At 31.2% G+C, this 21,886-nt stretch overlaps 1 protein-coding gene across 2 annotated transcripts; it reads left to right on the forward strand.

Annotated features, from left to right (window-relative positions):
• The first annotated feature begins 1,949 nt into the window (after nt 1-1,949).
• On the forward strand, nt 1,950-19,896 carry LOC132746918 (serine incorporator 5-like). 2 transcript variants are annotated; one of them, XM_060736196.1, is made up of 14 exons: nt 1,950-2,113; nt 5,354-5,521; nt 7,642-7,820; nt 8,851-8,927; nt 10,019-10,112; nt 11,115-11,164; nt 11,544-11,717; nt 13,042-13,137; nt 13,372-13,460; nt 13,785-13,936; nt 14,615-14,669; nt 15,129-15,174; nt 16,392-16,530; nt 17,144-19,895. In XM_060736196.1, the coding sequence occupies exons 1-14, from the start codon at nt 2,090-2,092 to the stop codon at nt 17,373-17,375; spliced, it is 1,575 nt and encodes a 524-aa protein (XP_060592179.1). In that variant the 5' UTR covers nt 1,950-2,089; the 3' UTR covers nt 17,376-19,895. The 2 variants fall into 2 exon arrangements, with proteins under 2 accessions (XP_060592179.1, XP_060592180.1); XM_060736197.1 differs by having other exon boundaries at nt 2,064-2,113; nt 5,354-5,439; nt 17,144-19,896.
• Nucleotides 19,897-21,886: the final 1,990 nt, after the last annotated feature.

A 21,886-nucleotide genomic window follows, 5' to 3' on the forward strand; every position in this document is an offset into this window, starting at 1 on the left:
AAATTGTGACTGTTTAAAAAAAACTGTTGAATTAATCACATATAGTTTTGATTACCTTTGAATTATACAAATATTCTATTTTATTTCATAAATTTATTCTTAAGTCTATATTTTGCAATAAACGTTAGAATGAAGTTAAAATCTTGTATGGCAGTTATAATAATTCCATTTAAATTGCAGTTATGGGATAGGGCGATACCTATTTAATTAGTGCCATCTGTTGATAACATTCCAGTGGTGGTCTACCTTTTGTTGTATTCACTGTTTATTAATTTACTCATATTATAACTTCTGCTTTAAACTAATTTAATTCTAAACCATTTCATGGACAGATGGATCTCTGCAGTGTCTTTCAAACAGAAAGACTCTGATCTGTGTCATTACAATCTTTAATTAACGTATTTATACTGTATTATTAATTACCAATATTAATTTCTATGTCGACTAATGTATACATTTTTACGAACTTGTTTTTCAAGTGTTATTGATTAAAAGATCACTTGTCAGCTTATAATAATTTTTATTTATTATGTTTAACAATTAGCATGAAAATTAATCTTTATTCCCTGCGGTCTTTGGTCCGGAGACCGCAGGGTATTGGTACGCGTTTAATTTTTGAGGCATGGAGGAGCACGTGACCTGTTTTCAGTACATGGAGGAGCATGTGACCTGTAAACCGTACATGATTGGTTAATTGACCTTTTCGAAAACCTAGCTAAATACCGTTTGCCGGTACGTTACGGATTTACCTCTTGGGAATAAGTCCGAATTACACCTAATAAAGAAGAAAAGCTAGCCTATTACGTGATATTTCTAATTTTATATAATTATTTTACCGTTTAAGTTTGAAAACTTGAATGACGTGTTTGAAAATGATCAATGTATCTTTAAAATCTATCTCAAATTTTACAAACAATAACTTGTTTATACTAAAAATCTACAAAATTTTAGATATTCGTAGTGGCATCTGCCATAATAAATAGAGATATTTTCTGCGTAAACTTTTGTGTTTATTTTATTCTTTGTTCGCTCGGAGTTATTCATAAAATGGTAGGCCTATTTAATCATTATCTTAAAAGAAATAATTGTTTTATGTTCGACCTTCTCCGGTCTTCAACGGTCACCAGTTTCCAAAGACCTTCTTCTATATTGATCGATTATTGTCAGCTATATTTCCTGATACAAACGTGTATTTATGCCCGCCCCTGCCCCCCCCCACCCCACCACAAGCATCTTTAAAATAGTTCAATGAAATATCTTTATATTGTAAACGGGGAACAGTCTTTCGGTTCGATTCACAGGACCGTTTGTGTAAATTAAACAAAAGAAATGATAATAAAGGCAAATGTAAGTTTTATGAATTGTATTAAATATTTAAGTCATCATATTTCATAATTAACATACATAAAAAATAAATAAGGTAGGGGAAATAAAAGAAAATCGGAAAACTTCCAAGAAATGAAAACAACCGCTTACCGCAATGGTGGTCAGAGCGCTTCTGTTCTTCTTATGACGTCAAACCTTCACGTCCAAGTGTTCGTTCAAGTTTGACGTCATAAAGTGACGTCATAAACATGTTAATTAACAGGACACTTGTTAATAGCAATTAACATACAGAATGGGATAAATTTAAGTTGGCAAAAGTGCCAATGATTTCAAATACTTATTGTTTAGCAGCGTAATAATATTGCCTAACTTTAAACAAGAAAAGTGATCGTATAGTGTTTCAAAAGTGATCGTATAGTGTTTCAAAAGTGATTGTAAAGTATCAGTACTAGCATAATGGAAATTAAGATATCAGAATTAAATAGAAATATAGTACTTATATAAAGTAAATTTGGTCATCTATTACACTATCATTAAAAATGATCCCCGCAGGAAACCATTTTACTTGTATGTAATTATGGGTGTCTTCAGCAAACCTAGTAGGTATATCAATTTAGTGGTGTTCAGTTTTATGCAAATATTTTCGTGGGGAGGTGAATTGAATTTCCAAAACAACAGACTAATTGTTTGATTTTACGATATTTATCATGGATAAGGAATGTATTTCAGTACTTTAAGTTTGCTGAGATATCTTACTTGAATAATGGGTGGATGTTGTTCATCGCAGGTAAAAACATTCAAACCATATTTCTGAAAATATTAATTGGTTTGTGTACAAGTATTCGGAAAAATCATTTTCGGATGAAACCTTTGATTAAAAAAAATACCTGGAATTAACATTGAAGTTGAACACTGTTGAAAGATTTTGAAATTTTAATTTCAGCTGTTTTATATATCTGAAGAGAGATTTGGATATATTAGGACAATGGTAGATTAAAGACACTGGGACATGATATTGACAAATGCTTTTTAATTTAAACAGGTTAAAGTTGTTGTTTTTTTTCATATGAACAATGTCTTTCAAATGGAATCTAAAAAATTTGAAAGACCCAAATATGAAGTATCATGGCAGGAATTTTTAAAAACCTGTATTACTGTTTATTGCTTACATGTATATATGAATATCTAGGATTTTCATGGCCTGGTTGGGAAGCCAAAAGTTCTAGCCATAGGTGAGAAACCTATGGTTAGCCAGTACACAATGTATACCATTTTTCCATAGAAATGGATGTTATATTTCACGCATGCACATTCTGCGTAGGGCAAAAAATGCAATAATGATAACTACTAATGAATCTGAAACAGACAAGTACTTACAATAAAACATGGATATTAAATATAAAATTACAATACACCAATAAACACTTTCCGAACTAGCAGTTCTTAGTTTTACGAGTAAAGATAACAGGTTGTGTATCTCACTATAAATCGTATGTAAAATGGTCTGACATGTGGTAGGTTTTACAGTTAATTTAAATACTTTGGAGTCAAAAGATTTGTTGAAGTATATACACTGTTATGAAGCTAAGATCCCAAGCTTTCCATTGGTGTAATCAATTTTAAAACCGGACATTTAGTCACAACAAACAAGCAGTTTAAAAACGGCTTAATTTGTATTGTTTTAGCATATAAGAGATATCGATTTTACTCGAAGATAAGGCCATAAGGGAAGCAACTTGTATTTTTTCACTCGATATACCTCGGTTATTTATGTAGTTCATATCGAAAGTATTTATGGGTGTATTACAAAGTTTAGATTATATACAAATAATTTAGCCATTGAAACTGGACGATATAACAATATTGACCGACAACAACGCTACTGTACTCAATGTAATATGAATATGGTTGAAGATCCTTATCATTTACGAATCAAAACTTTCACCCCGTATTTTTGCAGATGCATGGCCATCTATTCAAAAGTTTACTATTTATTAATTTTGTTAAGTGACAAATAGTGTGATGTGCATTTAGTATTTTAGATGTGTTACGAGTCCTAAACCATATAAAATATGTGTTATTTCACTACCAACTACCCATCTTAACTTCTCAAGATTTTGATTTTTTAAATACATTTATGTGGTTTAAATATTTTCTGTTTGGCATCACAGTCAAATCTGATAAAGGATAAAATCAGGTTGACTGAAAACTAAAAATGCATTTTCGCTCGTTCTGATTTTTTCAGAATGATAATTCACCTTGATTCCATTATGTAATAAAAATCCTTTAGTTTTAACAACAAATAACAATTATGGTAAATTTATGACTGGCAATATAAACACATTTTAACTAAATCAAGATAAATTAATACAGAAAAAGCAAAATAGAAAATTATGACAATTAACAGTAACACACAGAGTTTGAATTTGCCTGTTAAAAAAACATTTCATACCATATCACTCAGACTGTTGATAGATCTAAGTCAAATTTCTAGGCAATTGAAATAAATGAATAAATAAATCAGTCATTTAAAATAATTGGTAATTGTACAGGCCCGTCGTCACGATTTTGTGATTGGTGCGGCCAATTTGCTTGGTTTAAGCCAGATTCTAGGGGGGTACGGGGGCATGCTCCCCCGGAAATTTTTTTATTCTAGGATGCTCTCAGGGCCGTTTTCCCGTATATTTGGCACAGTTTACAGTCTGCCGTTAGTACAAGTTATAGTAATATGTTAACGATTTTTTACAGATTTAAGTGCGTCGTGAAGGACGGATAGGTGTACATAAAAGATGAATACATGTAATTGATATTTGGCAAATGAAAAGCAAACAATAACTGATGTTGTTATAATTCTTTAGATGTATTTTATCTGATAATTATAAATAAACAAATACAAGAAATATTACAGTACTAGGATTATTGTTTAACATAAATCACACAATGGTATAAGCTTAAATAACAATCGATGACATGATGGAAGAATAGCACATTATGAGTCAACAGGGGTGGTAGCCAACACCGTTCCCAATCTCGGATCATGTGGGCGCCTTCCTCTTCCGGGGAACATTTGGATCGTTAACATCGACTCGATCACTCTCACTTTGAACTTTAATGCATGAAAATTTAGAATATGTTCTTAATAGTAAGCAGTATGACAAATATACCAATAAATTGATATGATTTATCTTAATAAAATGTTCCATTTTCCGTTAATAAATATTTAGAAAGTAGAAATATGATTGTGAAATGAGTCTCAAATATATGAGTCTGAAATGATATATGTCTTTATTCAATTTAATTTATCCTCATATGGAAGCGTTCCCCTTTTAAACTGAGTTTAATTTCGTTATGTTAAAGAGTAAATTGAATGAGTTTATTACTGAATTTATTTCACAGAGTTGCGAAAACAATGATATCAAGCTCTCGGAGAATTCAGGCATACTAGTTTAAGATACTCATAATGCATATTGCAAATCTCATGCACTGCTATATCATAATATACATAACATTGATGAAAAAATGTACTCACCAAATGTTCGTTTCGGAAACGAAAATGATTTTGGTTGATTTGGTTCCGATGGAATTGTGTCAAACATCATGATATTTTACTATCTTAAACTATTCATATTAAGATACTTGTATGTGAACAGAGGTAAAATTTAAAGAATTGTGATGTTACTATTTTGAATAAACATATATATACGGTGAACTGTCGGAAGCCACGTCGATGTCAATTAATGCCAATTAAGATAATTTCACACTTGACTTTGGGGGACACCGACATGTACCTGGTCAATAAACAGTGTACAGTTGTTCCTTCGCGTCATGTTTGTATATTACCGCGCAATTTGCATAGGGGGCTAGTTAAGTGTCAAATCGCTAATCAGCGATGCGTTTTTTTTTTGTTTTTTGTTTTTGTTTTTATCATTTTTGGCCAGAATATTGGTCCGGCCAAGGCCGGACCGGCCGGACCATCGACGACGGCCTTGTTGTATCACAATAAATGTATTCAAAATTGAAATTTCAGTTCGGATGTTGGTGTGGCCCGGCTTCGTGTGGTTTGTGCTGTAGTGGATGCAAGCCAATCAATGAGTCAACAGGAACCAGGATTATGTATACAACTTTCCTGACACTAGGATTCTTAGCTTGCTGTCTCATGCTTTCACCACAGCTGCATGATCATGTCTCTAATAATGTAAGTGATGTGCTTCACCTTTCGTTCACTCATTGTGAAATTATTTCAGTGACTTGAGAAATCCTGGGTCCTCACTCCTTCACATCTGTTGCATGTATCTTCTTTCCCTACCCTCAGATCAGTTAAAAAAATCTCCCTCTGAACAAAAATGGAAATATAATTATGCTTTTTGTGAAAAATAAAATTCATTGTAAATGTGTTAAGTGATATTTTATTTAATATTTGACCTGAAAAGAAATGACAAATATTCTCCAATAAATGCTGAAATTAAACCTGCCACCAAAGGGTACCAAAATGTATTTCCCAAATTGGATATTTCCCAAGGGCTCTGGAATCTTTTCTAATACACTATTTATGATAAAAATGATCAAAGGCCAAAGTATTGGGTCTAAGTTGTTGCTTGTACTGACTATCAAGACTGCATTGCATTTGATGAAATATAACTTAAGTTATGTAAAAAAATTGATACATTTAAATTAACCTGAACACAATTTCATGTTTTATCAGAACCCCTTTATTGGCTTTAATGAAACTGTAGTTTTAGTGAACTTCATGTTTTATCAGAACCCCTTTATTGGCTTTAATGAAACTGTAGTTTCATGTCACTTTATAACATTACTAGACCTCTCTATAACTGAAAGTGTTCCCAACTTCACAGGTGCATGACCATCACAATGTTAAGTGCCATTATTTTATGGCCTTGTAGTGATCTACTTACATTCTTCAGTGTCTACTTTCCTCCTAATATCCTTTAAGCTTGAGTGTTCACAGCTGTATATGTCTCTGGTTACACTAGAAAAGCTGTTCACTGATGCATGTCTTTTTGTATGAGTATTGTTTAGCAAATGGTGCTAATTTATTTGCTAGATATCAGATTATCATCCCAACATGAATATAATTTAAACGGAGTTATTGTGATATTGTTGTTGATCATTAGGGTCATCCTGTCAGTCCAGTGATAACATGAAAATGTTCAATACATCTTTAATTTATATGAGCCGCCTCATGACAAAACCAACATAATGGGTTTGAAACCAGCATGGATCCAGACCAGCCTGTGCATCCGAGCAGTCTGATCAGGATCCATGCTGTACGTTTACAAACCCTATAACAAGTAGAGAAACTGATAGCGAACAGCATGGATCTTGATCAGACTGCTTGGATGAGCAGGCTGGTCTGGATCCATGCTGGTCGCAAACGCACTATGTTGGTTTTGTCATGATGCGGCTCATATGTTTGTACATATCTCACTATAAGCATTGCCAAATAAATCAATATTAGTTAGTTACTATTTAAAATTTGTATATTCTTGTTGTAATTGGATTCAATGAATTTAATCATTTTTGTATTAATTTGTATGCTTTACTTTTCAGGAATTCTATAATAATATACTTTGACTAAATGAGGAAATACATGTAACATGTAACATTATCTTATTTAACATTTTATTGTTATATAGCAAAATGTCATTTACTGCAAAAGCTATTTTGCTAGACACATATTTTGCATAATGTTATGAACTGTGCATCATTATAAGTAAAGATACCAAATTACTTTTCACCCTTATTTTCTCATTCTCATATTCTGAGATATATATACATACATGTATATGTTATATTGTGCTTAGTAGATTCAAGCAGGTGGTTTGTATCATACAGAAAGTTTTATTGATAATACAAATTTTCTTGTTCTGTATTTAAGATAAAACAATTGGCAAAGAAAAATACTTAACATTAATATGCATTATTTAAAATATCATTAAGATAAGAAGATGTTTGATAAAACAATTACTGCCAAATAGTTCCATACATTAAACACTCACTGTCAGAGTTACTAAAATTACACATATCATTATCATAGAGTTCTTTATTCCCTTACTGCTGTGGGTTTGAATCTCGACAGGGACTTCTTTCATGTGAGATAGCAATCCAGCTAGCATACGGAATGGCGGTGGTTCTACTCAGGTGCCTGTTTGTGCCTGAAATAATGCACAGAAGGGCACCAGAGGTCTTCCTCCACCAGTAGAGCTGGAATTTTAGTCGCCATTGAGTTGGTATGACGTAAAACCCATAAAAAATAAGATTTCTTAATCACAGATAAAAACAACTATTTGTTTGCAGGTTGGAGGTTTTAATGAAACATGTGTGATGCTAGGTATTGGTGAGAATTGCTCCATGTTGAAAGGTTACAAGGCAGTTTACAGAATTTGTATAGGAATGGTTGCATTTAGTTTACTTCTTATGATTATAACAGTATGTGTACCTAATAGCAACCAGTGGAGAGGACATATACATAATGGGTATAATCATTTAACTGTTATTTGTTAACTTTTATCCTATTTGGTACTTCTTACAGTTTTAAGCTTAAAGGGACTCAACTGAGGTTTTTTTGACATGACAGGGCTTGAAATAATTTTTCAAGATTAATGTTCAATTTGATAAAGGGTTAATGGTGCATAATTTCAGATCATTCACTCACTTTGTTTTTCCTGATTAATTATTTAAATTGTGAAAAATGACTCAAAACTGAAAAAGCTTTTCACTCAAATCAAACTAGGAATAGCAAAAAATAGGAATTTCATTTATTTCTGAGTATATTTCTTAATTATTGTTTGCATATTTTTCTGTTTATGTTTTTATGCCTTTGGATCTCAGTAACTGTTGAGTTCCTTTTATATTTAGAATGAGAAGTGGGGGTATTTTTTTCACCAGTGCTTATGCAGTGGTATTACATTTGGTTCAAGTTCAACATGTAAAGTTACATATCCCATCAAGGACTTAAAAGTATGCTGTAGAAATTTAACACATGTCTTTGGATTTAAAACTGTAGATTGCTGTATAAGACAAAAAGCATAGCCTTTTGCAAACTAAAATAATTAATGTTTTACAGTTTTTCAAGATGAATCTATGAAACTAGAATTTTTAGAAAATATATTAAAAACTAACATTTGGGGGTAGCAGTCTTAGAGATGCACTTTGACTTACTGACAGCAATTGAGAACCGCCCCTTGAAATCCCAGTGGATATTTTGCACTAAATCTTGCGTCTGACCCAACTTTTTGAACTTTTAAAGTTCTTGTTAAGATTCTGTATACATGTAAAACAACTAATGATTATTTTCACCTACAAGTTCGGGAACTGAGTTTTATAGTTTCAAAATAAATGTTTGAAGAGAATTTCTCTCAAATTTACTATTGGTAGTTATAAAAAGTTATACAGAGTGTTTCTACACTTTTCTGTCTTGATATTTTTTTATTTCATCTTATATTATAATCGATCAGATGAATGTTTATTATTATATGAGAAACAAATATATGAAATATATTTCAGTTACTGGTTGTTCAAGTTGATATTGTTGATATGTTGCTGTACTGGTGCATTTTTCATACCAACAGGATTCTCAATTTGTAAGTATAGTTTTACCTTGTCAACTGCAGCAGTAGTTTTCCTTTACCATCTGTTAGTGTAGTATTCCTTTGCCATCTGTAACTGTAATTTTCCTTAACTACTCTTTTATCTATGGATGCTTTTTTCCTCTAACATCTAAAGTGGTTATTTATTCCCTCTGACCTCTTTAAGTGTATTCTTGTGTTTTTCCTGTCACATCTTTTAGTGTATTATTTCTCTGTCATAATGTAAGTGTATTTCTCTATGGCCAATAAGTATGTGTATTATCTTGGTCACCATTCTTTAAAGGCACATTATGCCTCAGAAATTGATAAAAGATTCTTATTCTGCAGAAAGGGCAAATATATGTTTTATGATGTTGCAATAATGTATTTTTGAACACATGAGATGTTTATCATCTGAAGAAACTGAATTGAATGTCAAACATTTTGTCTTAAGGAATGTAAGCAAATTAGTAGTATTTTGACTTCCGTACAAAATACTTTATAATCACTATAGCTGTACTCATTGCCAAAATGCAAAAGATGCAAATTAAGCCAAAAGCTATATGCTATAGGAAGTAACAGTTTGGAAACTGTAATAGGACACTAAAAAATAAGAAGCTTTTAAAAAATGAAAATGAAAGAATTTATTAGGCTTTATGGGTCTTTAATTGTATTTTCCTTTTGTCCCTCTACTACCTTTACATAAATTTTGGTTTAACTATATACAAATGTCAAATCTAATGCCAGTATTACATAATCATACAGCCTTGTTGTATAAGTTTTACATATTTACTTATAATTTAGATACAAAATAATAAACATAAGGTTATGTTATGATAAAAGTACTTGATTATTGACAGCATATTACTATAACATTTTAACCCTTGCCCTGATGAACTTCTTAGCTTCCATTTTTAAAACTGTCCATCATCATCTTTAGGGGTATCAAGATGAAAGTTTAGATTAGTCATCCAACAGAATAGAGTCTGGTCAGACTTGTATATCGTCAACTTTTGTTTCAAACATCCCATAAAATATATATACATGTATTTTTTATTCAATAAATATATTTGAAATTCATGTATTTATTCAAATGTATATTTCAGATTGGATGTATGTAGGAATGGCTGGAGGATTTATCTTTATTTTACTTCAGCTGATTCTACTGGTAGACTTCACTCATGCATGGAACGCAAAATGGTAATGTTTATATCTATTTGATCAGTAAATTTGTAATAAGACATTCATTACCAGCTTAAGACATTCATTTCCAGCTTTTAAATGTATAAAGATATATTTTTTGCATATCAGACTGGCATTTCCATTAGTTTTACCCATGCTGGAAATTTCGTCTGGTATGGGGGGGTGTGTGCCAGATAAGTCGCGTGCCTTACAACAACGTCATTTTAGCGCATTTTATGACATCACTTTGGCGCATTTTAGAAGGGAACTATGTGTTTAGGACGATGTCATTCCGCTGTTGTTATTAAAGTTGTAAATTCATAAGCTATTGTAAGAAAATAGTTATGAATGAAATGACATTAATTTCCATGAACAAAATATCTTAATGAGGTAAACCATTTTAAATATGAAAGAATATGGCAGAATATGCAAGAAAAAAATAATCTGACATATGTTTGCGGTTCAGATTGAAATATCTATCCCTAAGGTACCCGTCCATGGGCGGGGTAAACTCGGGACAGATATTCAGAACCGTAACATATGACAGATTTTATAAATCTGCTGACTGTACACGTAATTTACAAAATCATTGTTTCAATTTTGAAAAAGAATAATTCTGAAATACTTGTATGAAAGAAATATTTTTGTATATTTAATTAAAAGTGAATGGTGCATTAACAAAGTCATTGTGAAACAGTTAAAACCTTATTAAAACAGCAGGATAATATTTTGTTATTGATATTTTTTTTATCCAGATTGAAAGATGGACAAGATATTTAGCATGGTATAAGGGTTCAATGGCTAAAATAATATTGATTAAAACTTCAAAAAAATACATAAAGTAAACCAGGCTGGCGTGATTGCCATTAATTGGTGGCAAAGTCTTTTTGGTTCCAGAAGGGTGTCTTTATCTAATATGTAGATTATTCATTTATATTGAAGATGATGTACCATAAATGAAATATTTCTGCAGTTGTTAATTATGATGTGTGTTTAACTTTTATATACTTGTTACTCAAGGTTGCAATACAATTCTGAGACAGGAAAGAAGAGTACCTGTGGCTACATTGGTAAGTTTTCTTATTATGTAAGAGAGGGAACATTATATCTGCCCTTGTCAATCCATCCTGCTGTTCTTGTTTCACATTGCCCATTTGTAGATTGACAATGCAGTGGAATGTTGGGGCATATGTGTCATATGGACACATTTTGAATAGGACTGTTCTTTTACATTTATCAAGAGCAGTCTCATATCAAGATTTTATTTTGTATTTAAAAATCTTATCTTAGTTAATAAATGAAAGCAAAGATATTAGTAAAGATTTAAATAGTATTGAGCAACCAATATCTATAAAGTTCTCCTTTTTCATTCACTAGTCCATTCAGACATGTAGAATGTTACATGTAATAACTTTGCAGACAAAATAAAAATAAAGTTTTAAATTGCAGGTACCCTTTTTTGTGCCACCCTGTTTTATGTTATTGCCATAGGAGGGGTAATATTACTGTACTTCAACTATACTAGGCTACATGGATGTCAAACTAACAAGATATTTATTCTTGTCAATGCTGGTCTGTGTGCCATCTTATCATTCTTCACCCTACTTCCTGTCACACAAAAATGTAAGTTACATTCGGTTATACTTTAAGATTATTTAAAAATTAACTGTACAATATGGGAATATAATTGAAGGAGTAGTCAGCTGGAGAAACCATATTGGACGAGTCACCAGCTTATTCTATATCCAAATTAATATTGATTTAATGAAATGCGCGTTAATATTGTTAAGGTATGACAAGACACTTAAAATGCTCCTTTTAGAATTCATACTTTTGTTGTTTACGGCTTTTATCATTTATTATTAAGCCAATATCATGAAAATGGAAATATATTGGATGGTCATGTGGTACATGTGGTACAATTTAAAAGCAATGATTGGATGTTAATAATTTATAAAGAATAATTAACATTATTACATAACACTTGCCACGCTAAATATATTAAATAGACTTGTTGGTCTTTCAACTTGGAAAAACCATTTCATTTTTAGGAAAAATTTCAATAAGTTCTGACTGAACTTTGTGTTTAAATGATATGATAATTTGCAAGGTTAAGCTTTAAAAGTCATGTTTGAACAGATAATTTAATATAATCCAGAGTAGTTTATACAGAATTTATTTTGTAGTAACCTATAAGCTAATAGACATTCTCTTAAATCCATACCTCTAACAAATCAGTACTATTCAAGCAATGGGTTAAAGTTTCTTGTGCAAGGAAGCACTGTCTTGCCCCTAAAGGGGTGTCAAACTATGTGGCCGGAAATATTTAAATTACTAGTCTGATATGTTAACTACTTGGCTATACTGTCACATATTGTATCACTATTGCATGCATCAAAAATGAAGTAAAAAAAACCAACAAAATGACGTCAGAGTTACTTCCAAAATGACATCAGAGTTACTATCAAAATGACATCAGAGTTACTTCCAAAACGATGTCAGAGTTACTTCCAATATGATGTCAGAGTTACTTCCAATATGACGTCAGTTACTTCCAAAATGATGTCAGAGTTACGTCCAAAATGATGTCAGAGTTACTTCCAATATGACGTCAGTTACTTCCAAAATGATGTCAGAGTTACTTCCAATATGACGTCAGAGTTACTTCCAAAATGATGTCAGAGTTACTTCCAAAATGATGCCAGAGTTACTTCCAATTTGACGTAAGAGTTACTTCCAAAATGACGTCAGTTACTTCCCATATGACATCAGAGTTACTTCCAATATGACGTCAGAGTTACTTCCAAAATGATGTCAGAGTTACTTCCAAAATGATGTCAGAGTTACTTCCAATATGACATCAGAGTTACTTCCAAAATGATGTCAGAGTTACTTCCCTGCTGTGTGTAGTTTAAAAAAAAGTTATATTATTTGTTTGTATTTACAGGTAATCAGAATGCTGGGTTGTTACAGTCATCAGTGATCACATTATATGTGATGTATCTAACATGGTCTGCTCTCACCAGTGAACCTCCAGAAGAAAGTAAATATTTCTGTATATTAAAATAAATTATCATTTTATACACTTAAACATTCAAGTATATCTTTGATTTTTTGCATGGAGTTTTAGTTGACCATAATTGACAACAACTTTCTTATTACCAGTTACACTGTTCAACTATCTTACTACTAATACTTTCAATAATTATTACTTACAAAATCTGTACTGAATAGTCATACTTACATGCCAATAATGCATGTGATTTTCTTCCTTCAGTCTCGTTCATAGAATCAATAAAGACACAGGTAGCATTGAGTATGTTAGCTAAACCTGCAGATGGTGTTGAAGAACTGGAGGATCCTCATGTAAGTTATTACTAGTTGTAATTAACAATAATCTATGCTACATTTGTCAAGGGTTGCCTCAGTGGCTGAGTGGTCAAGGTAGCCGACTTCAAACAACTGGCCCAGCAGGTTTAAATCATGCCATGGACTTAGTCCTTTAGCCATGAAGTCATCATGACTTTCTTGTTTCTATTCAGGATCAAAATAGTGGGGCATGCTTTCCTTCACCAGTCTAAGTTGCATCACTAAAGTAGAGATTGTCTACTAATAATGTATTAAATTCAGTAAAATGCATGATAAAGGCATTATATTTAATGATGTACATGTATGTATTTCTGTATACAGATTGGATCTGTGAGTGGACCAGAGGAGCACATGATACCATCATCTATGAACAGTACTCAACTATGTCGACCAACTGATGTAGATCCACAACGGGAGATGATTGCAGCATATGCTGGGCTCTTTATTATGTTTGTGATGGCTGTATTTGCAATGTATGTACAGTTTGTATATACTATAATGTGTATTGTTAGTGATCATTGATAACCAATATAAGTATGTATGTGACACTTCTGGAAGAATGTTAAATGTTTAGGTTAAACACTATTTAAGTTAGATTGTTCAGAAACCTTGTAGATTATTTGAACCTTTTTTGGGTCCATTACCTTGAACTAATTATTACTGGTGCCATATCAGGAAAAACTTTTGTGACATTGATAGGAAATAAACCCAGGATTACTTGGTTGTGAGGCAGACAACCACCAGGCCACCTTTCACCTTAAAATTAAAAGTTTGTAAGCTGGTACTGATTTGATTGTTATGGTTCAAAAACATAATTTATGGATCAGGTGATCCTACTTTGTCAATGGTTATAATCATCCTATTGTTATAAATAAATTTGAAGTATTTGGTCATGTATGAAGGTTTCAAATACTGATATCTTAAAGAATTGAATTTGTTCTTTGTTTAAATTAAGGGAAAATGATAAAAAAATAAGGGGAAAATTATGCAAATCTAATTCAGAATAATAGACTCAAAATAAGGATAAATCCTAGGGTCAAGATTTTAATTTGGATCAAATCTACCAAACTGAAGTCTTGTCATCTGACAGTGAACATATTTCTGGTTACTTTGCAAGTGTGTTATTACCACAATTATTGTTGTGTTTTCAGTGTGAGTACATCAGGAGACTCTCATAAACTAGGAGTTAGAAGATCTGCCCGGCAGGTAAGTTTACCATCACACTAATATCAAGTACTTACATTGGATATTAGTCCATCGTTTTCAATCATTAAATAATTATTTTTTAATTTCTTAGATTTTTTCCACTGAAAAAAAGTACAAAAAGTTTATTATATCTTGAATGTACAGTAAAACCTGTGTAGAACAACACTCTTTGGCAGACATAGGTTTTGATTGTTGCTGTAAGGTGTTGCCATAGAGATTTTTTTAATTTTATTGTGATGTCTTATTTTGAGAGGGTATTGTTCTACAGATGTTGGACAATGCATCCTCACACTTCTTGCTTCAGTGCAAAAATTTCTTGTCTACTTATAGTAAAAAGCATAGCTAATTATTGAAAGATTTAAAATTGACATCAAGTTTTCTTCAAAATTATTCTGTAAACTTGTATAATATGTATATGTTATAATATATTTGATGAACGTTTTCATGTATGTGTTACAGACAGTGGACACTTATGATTGTTGTTGTTGCTGTAAAGTTAGACAAAGTAAGTCTAATATACATGATACATTTTTTTTTCATCCTGTTTGTGCCTGAAATAATGCACAGAAGGGCACCTGAGGTCTTCCTCCACCAGTAAACCTGGAAAGTCACCATATGACCTAATTACTGTGTTGGTGCGACATTAAACCCAATCCAAAAAAAAAAAAGATAAAAAATTGAAAATATTTTATGCTTTATAATTATCATTATTATGTTTCCATTTATTAATACAATGAAATTATAACAGTGAATTTATAAATATAATTTTCTTAGCCATATTCTGCCATATAACATGAGAAAAAATGTATATAATTTGTTTAGAAAGTTCAATGTCATCATACATCATGTTAGAAATTTAACAAAATTAGAGAAATTTAACGGAACTAGATTTCAAAACTGATGATGTGACGTCATGATATAATGACGTCACAAAGGAGATGCGAGACGTTACGCGGCAAAATCAGTAAAAAATAGCTTTAAAAAGCATAAAATAAAAAGAAAATTTATTTGTTTTACATATAACATTGAAATATATTTCATTCGTGAACACCAGCTATTATATTTTCATGAGTGGCTACGCCACTCGTGAAAATATTGCATCTGGTGTTCACTCAGTGAAATTATATTTCAATCTTACATGCAAAACAAACAAATATCCTCTATATAACTGAAATACAGTGTTTATCTTGCTGATTCATGAGAAATAGTAATGAAAAGGTTTGCACAGGTTCTATAACTAGCCTGTCTTCTAGATGATGTAGGATGTAACTAGATGATGTAGGATCTTTATTGTACTCAATAATGTTTATCTCATATTGTACTTGTGATGGTATTCTTTTCTCAACATGGAACTTTTTGTGTGTTTAATCATTCCTGGTTATATGTGTGTAAAGTATCAATCTTGTCTGGCATTGAACTGTTTCTATGCTGTCATAAATTTGTTATCAGAAGTTTATCTTGAATGAATTGATTGTTCACATCATTAGAGTGACTGTAATGAATTACTTTTAGTACCTGAAGTTAGTAAAACAATTGTGTCCTTCCTGTGAAAAGTATGAAACCTGGCATGATGTAGGAAAACATATTTCATTGTATTTATGCCTAAGATCCAGGTTGTGAAAATCCAAGCACAATGAAGCATAAGTGTGCCAAATGTGATACTTTTCACAACAGGTGCACAATTTGCCTTATATTATGTACAAATTGTATGTACTATTTCAGGATATAACCCATCAGAGGCTGGAGGACAAAAAGTTTTGTACAATGAGGCAGATGGAGTTATTTATAGCTACGCATTTTTTCATTTTATATGTTGTACAGCCATTCTGTACATTATGATGCAGCTAACTAATTGGTACCGGTATGTATTTCCATATTCACTTCTCATCTTACTTTAGTAGTAACACAGGTATATTAGCTCGATTATGAAAACAAATTCTACATACTTGATAAGTTGATATTAATCACTTTCCAGTTTGCTCCCTAGACTAGTGTAGTAATTATGAGGAAATATGATATTAGTACAATTAGAGACAGACACTTTAACCACATTGCTTCTGCTTCCCTCACTACTTAATGTCATACTACCTTTAACAAGAGTATATTATAGTACATTATAGATTGTGTTCAGATGAAAGTTTGTTTAGTTTTTTGAGGTAAATGTCAAGGACACTACCCTTTTGAATTGAAATTATTTCCAATGAATATATGAAAAATACAATAACCATGCATGGTAGCATCTAATGGCTGTTTGTTGGTAGAAGACCTCCTTCAATTCGGAAATACCTGAAATACCTGGGTTACATTATGATTTTGAAGTTACTGTCACCATGACATTCAAGAGTTTCAGTCCGAGAAATAACAGTCTTAAGAATTTGGTGTTTAGATAAATAAGAAAAACATTTTCTGATTATTTTATACTTAAATATTTTAATATAATAATTATATTAAGAGATTTATATTTTATATTATAGTCCAGCAGGGTCAGATATAAACAGATTTGGTTTGAACTGGGCCGGTGTTTGGGTGAAGATAGCCTCGTCTTGGACTTGTGTAGCAATTTATCTATGGACTCTCTTCCTGCCACGTTGCTGGATGGGACGAGACCAAACGTTCGCCTCGGGCAACTTTGACAGGGTTGATGGTGGAGAACAGGAAAACTTACGTTGTGAAGAAGTTGTAGCATCCAGGGAATCTGTATTGTAGACATGTTATTGTAGTGAAAGCATCAATAAGTGTATTAAAACATCATTGAGGGTCATTGCTATAATTATAGCATAGTTTATTACAAAAGTAATATACTGCTTAAATCTTATATATTAACATACCAGATATGATCAGGATCTGTCTGATAATCTTTTTGTAACACTTTTGCCACAATCTTAATGCCTATGCATTAGATACAGGATTGTATATTATGTGCAGCATGGCCTAGGGAACATTTTCCAAATTGATCAGAATATGATCCCAGTGACAAAGTAAACATTACCAGGCAGTCACTCGTTTTGTGAGTATATACTCATGTAAATGGAACAAAGTTGCTAGATATGATACATAAATGTAGATGTCTCGGGTGACTTTTTGAAGAATCTCTATTCTTGATTTATCTAGTTATCAAGTAGTTTTTTTTTGTAGTTTTTTTTTGGTAATAAATTTTTGGAAGAGATGTGAAGATCTTTAAATGATTTAAAAGCACAGCCTGATTTAGGAACTAATTTAATAAATTGATTGAAATGTTTTGCTCAATATATGAGTTTTGAAAGAAAGGAAATATTCATTCAACCTTTAATCATTTGTCAGTTTTTACTAATGGAACCATAATATTTCATTTATAAATAAGAGAACTTTTACTCAGAATATTTCGTGATTCAAATACATATACCATAAAAGTCAATAAGTTTAGTTAGAATCCATTCTACCATTACCTTTCAGGGAAAAGTTTATAAAACATTTTATATGTTCTTGTTGACATGTATTGCATGTGCAATTCATATTATATTGTCTTCATGTAAAACATTTACCCTTATATTTTGGATTCATGTTATTACCGCCCATCAAAGATATAGAGATATAGATTTGGGGTTGTCTTTTCCACTGTTTGTCTCTCTGTCTTTCCACTTATTACACAATACCGAAAAGGACAGGGGGCCATCAAACTGTAAACAGAAGTTCATTTAGTAACAATAGGGGAAAGGGCCAATGGTCAGAGGTTAAACAAAAGAAAGTAACAAAAGAAATGGCACATCATCCTAATCTGGTCACATGTCTGTACGTTGCCCACTTGGAAATTGCCCATCGTATATTAAACTTTTTTCAGTTTTAAATATTTAACTTTATATGTGGTTACAACTCATTGAGAAGAAGTGCTGTGTGTAAGAACTATAACTCTTTTTTGCAAAGTTTTGGAGTATGTGCTATTCTTTATTTTTGTATTGAGCATAACTAGAAAACTATGGCAGGTATAATCTTGAAACTTTATAGATTGATAAATCACATATAGAAAAGGAAAGTTTATTAGAACCATTACTGCGAACGCCAGTAAGTAAGTAGTATTAGAACCATAACTCTCTCTTGCATAAATTTGGAGTTATCACCCTTTGTATTTTTTACATTTTATATTTCTCGGATCAAAACTTTATACATTGATAGATCTTATTAAGGAAAACAACATTGTGCAAAACCATAATTCTCTTTTGCATAATTAAAGACTTATGCCCCTTTGCATAGGAACAGTAACTCTTAGAATTGAATATAATATTTATGATCTGACGTACATAATACTAAGAAGTCTCAATTAAACCAGGATATCAATTAGATTATTTTTCCTGTTTTGATTTGATAGTGTGCTTATGTTATCTGATAGGGTGCAAATGAAAAATATCAACTTTTATTTTTTTTCTCATAGCCTTACTTATATTACGCAAAGGGATACATTTTGTATGAAATACTTTACATTTATGTGCCTTATTTTTCTATTATAATATTTCTGTAGATTGCCTGTGCAATTTTTAGCATCATTTTAATGATTTATATCTGTTTTCTTATTTTATTGTTTACTTGTTGAATGATCACTTTTTGTATACCACATTTTCATTATGACATTTTATAAGTCTCTCATTCACAGCTGCATTTATCACTTGTAATTATTTTCTCTTATTCACAGCTGCGCTTTTTTACATGTTTTATAAATACACAACTGTATTTATAGCTTAAAGATGCAATTTATTGTTTGAACATAAACTGTTATATACAGTACAAACTATAGTTTTTAGGTGAGTCATAATTTTTGCCTATGTATTTTTCTTAACATTTTTTGATATGTTAAACATGATGATTACATATGCCACATAGTTTTTAATGCTCTGTAAGGGATATAGTTTCTACTTTGTCTTTAGTTTTTAATGCTCTGTAAGGGATATAGTTTCTACTTTGTCTTTCTGTTGTTTTTTTCACAAACTACTGTTTCTCAAAGCACCTATATCATTAACTGATATCTTAGATACATGATGTGATATGTAACTATGATAGATAAATGATGTAATATGACTGATATCTGAGATATTTGATGTAATATGACTGATATCTTAGATATTTGATGTAATATGACTGATATCTGAGATATTTGATGTAATATGACTGATATCTTAGATATTTGATGTAATATGACTGATATCTGAGATATTTGATGTAATATGACTGATATCTTAGATATTTGATGTCATATGACTGATATCTGAGATATCTGATGTATTATGACTGATATCTTAGATATTTGATGTAATATGACTGATATCTTAGATATCTGATGTATTATGACTGATATCTGAGATATCTGATGTAATATGACTGATACCTGAGATATCTGATGTATTATGACTGATATCTGATGAAATATGACTGATATCTGAGATATTGGATGTAATATGACTGATATCTGTGATATCTGATGTAATATGGCTGATATCTGAGATATCTGATGTAATATGGCTGATATCTTATGTAATATGACTGATATCTGAGATATCTGATGTAATATGACTGATATCTGAGATATTTGATGTAATATGACTGATATCTGAGATGTTTGATGTAATATGACTGATATCTTAGATATCTGATGTATTATGACTGATATCTGAGATATCTGATGTAATATGACTGATATCTTATATATCTGATGTATTATGACTGATATCGGAGATATCTGATGTATGACTGATGTCTGAGATATCTGATGTATTATGACTGATATCTGAGATATCTGATGTAATATGACTGATATCTTAGATATCTGATGTAATATGACTGATATCTGAGATATCTGATGTATTATGACTGATATCTGATGTAATATGACTGATATCTTAGATACCTGATGTAATATGACTGATATCTTAGATATTTGATGTAATATGACTGATATCTGAGATATTTGATGTAATATGACTGATATCTTAGATATCTGATGTAATATGACTGATATCTTAGATATGAGATATTTGATGTTAAATGATTGATGTCTTAGATATTTGATGTGTTACTACTTATGTCTTTGATATCTGATGAGTTCTGACTGATGTCTTAGATATTTGATGGGTTCTGACTGATATCTTTGATATTTGATATATGACCATTTTCTTAGGTATTTTCTATCATTACCAATATTTTAGATATTTGATGTGCTGGGACTGAAATTTTAGATATTTAATTATTTGATGTGTTTGTACCTTTCGTGGATTTCTGTCTTGATTGATGGTCAATTGTGTTTTAGTCAAGGTCACCTGCTCTAAAAATAGATCATTTTACTTTTCCTCAAATTGAGGCAATGTTTTTATCTTTTGTCAAAGCAACATCAATCAGTGTGTATTATCATAGTTCATACTCTAATTTGTTTGGCCAGTAAAAAATGTGTTCATGATTATTGTATTTGTGGTCATCTGAGCAAATTTTCATGTTTGTTCTTTAAGATGAGAGATTAAAATGTTATTGTTATTCTATTGTTGAAAAATATAATGTTACTGTTGTGTACAGGCATACTCTGAAAGTTTAGAAACAACAAATGGTTTTTAAAAACTTAAAAATTTTTAGTATGTTTTATTAGCAAGTTGAAGTTGAAATATTTTCTGAATATTTTAACATGTTCTTTTGTAGATACTGTACCATAGCCCAAACTATATAGTTTATAGATATTGTATCGTGGTCTAATCTCTTTACCTTATAAATATTTTACCATGGTCTGATCTTGTATACTTAATCCATAGTCTACCATGGCCCTGAATAAAACGTTTTATACAGTAGGTACAACACTTACTTATAACATGTCAAACTTTATTGAATCATTTTAAAAACAATGTGTACTTTCATGTGATGTATGTGTTCAAAATTTTGCTTAGTAGTGCAATATTTCAGTCAAGTTATTGGTAGCAAAGTTATTGGTAGTAAAGTTATTGGTAGCAAAGTTATTGGTAGTAAAGTTGTTTGTAGTCAAGTTGTTTTGTAGTCAATTTTTTGGTTGTAAAGTTGTTTTGTAATCAAGTTGTTGGTAGAAAAGTTATTGGTGTTTGGTAATCATATACTACAAATGTACAATTAATATTGATTTGGTTTCCTTTTTTTTTAAGATTGTGAATTTTTTAAGGACACTTAGCTTTTTGGGGAATATGAAGAGCTTATTTATTGTACTCCCGTTGGTATGTGTGTTGGCATTACTGTCACAC

The sequence above is a fragment of the Ruditapes philippinarum genome, unplaced genomic scaffold (assembly GCF_026571515.1).
Source record: "Ruditapes philippinarum isolate M1 unplaced genomic scaffold, ASM2657151v2 ctg815_1_1_1_1, whole genome shotgun sequence".
NCBI lineage: Eukaryota > Metazoa > Mollusca > Bivalvia > Venerida > Veneridae > Ruditapes > Ruditapes philippinarum.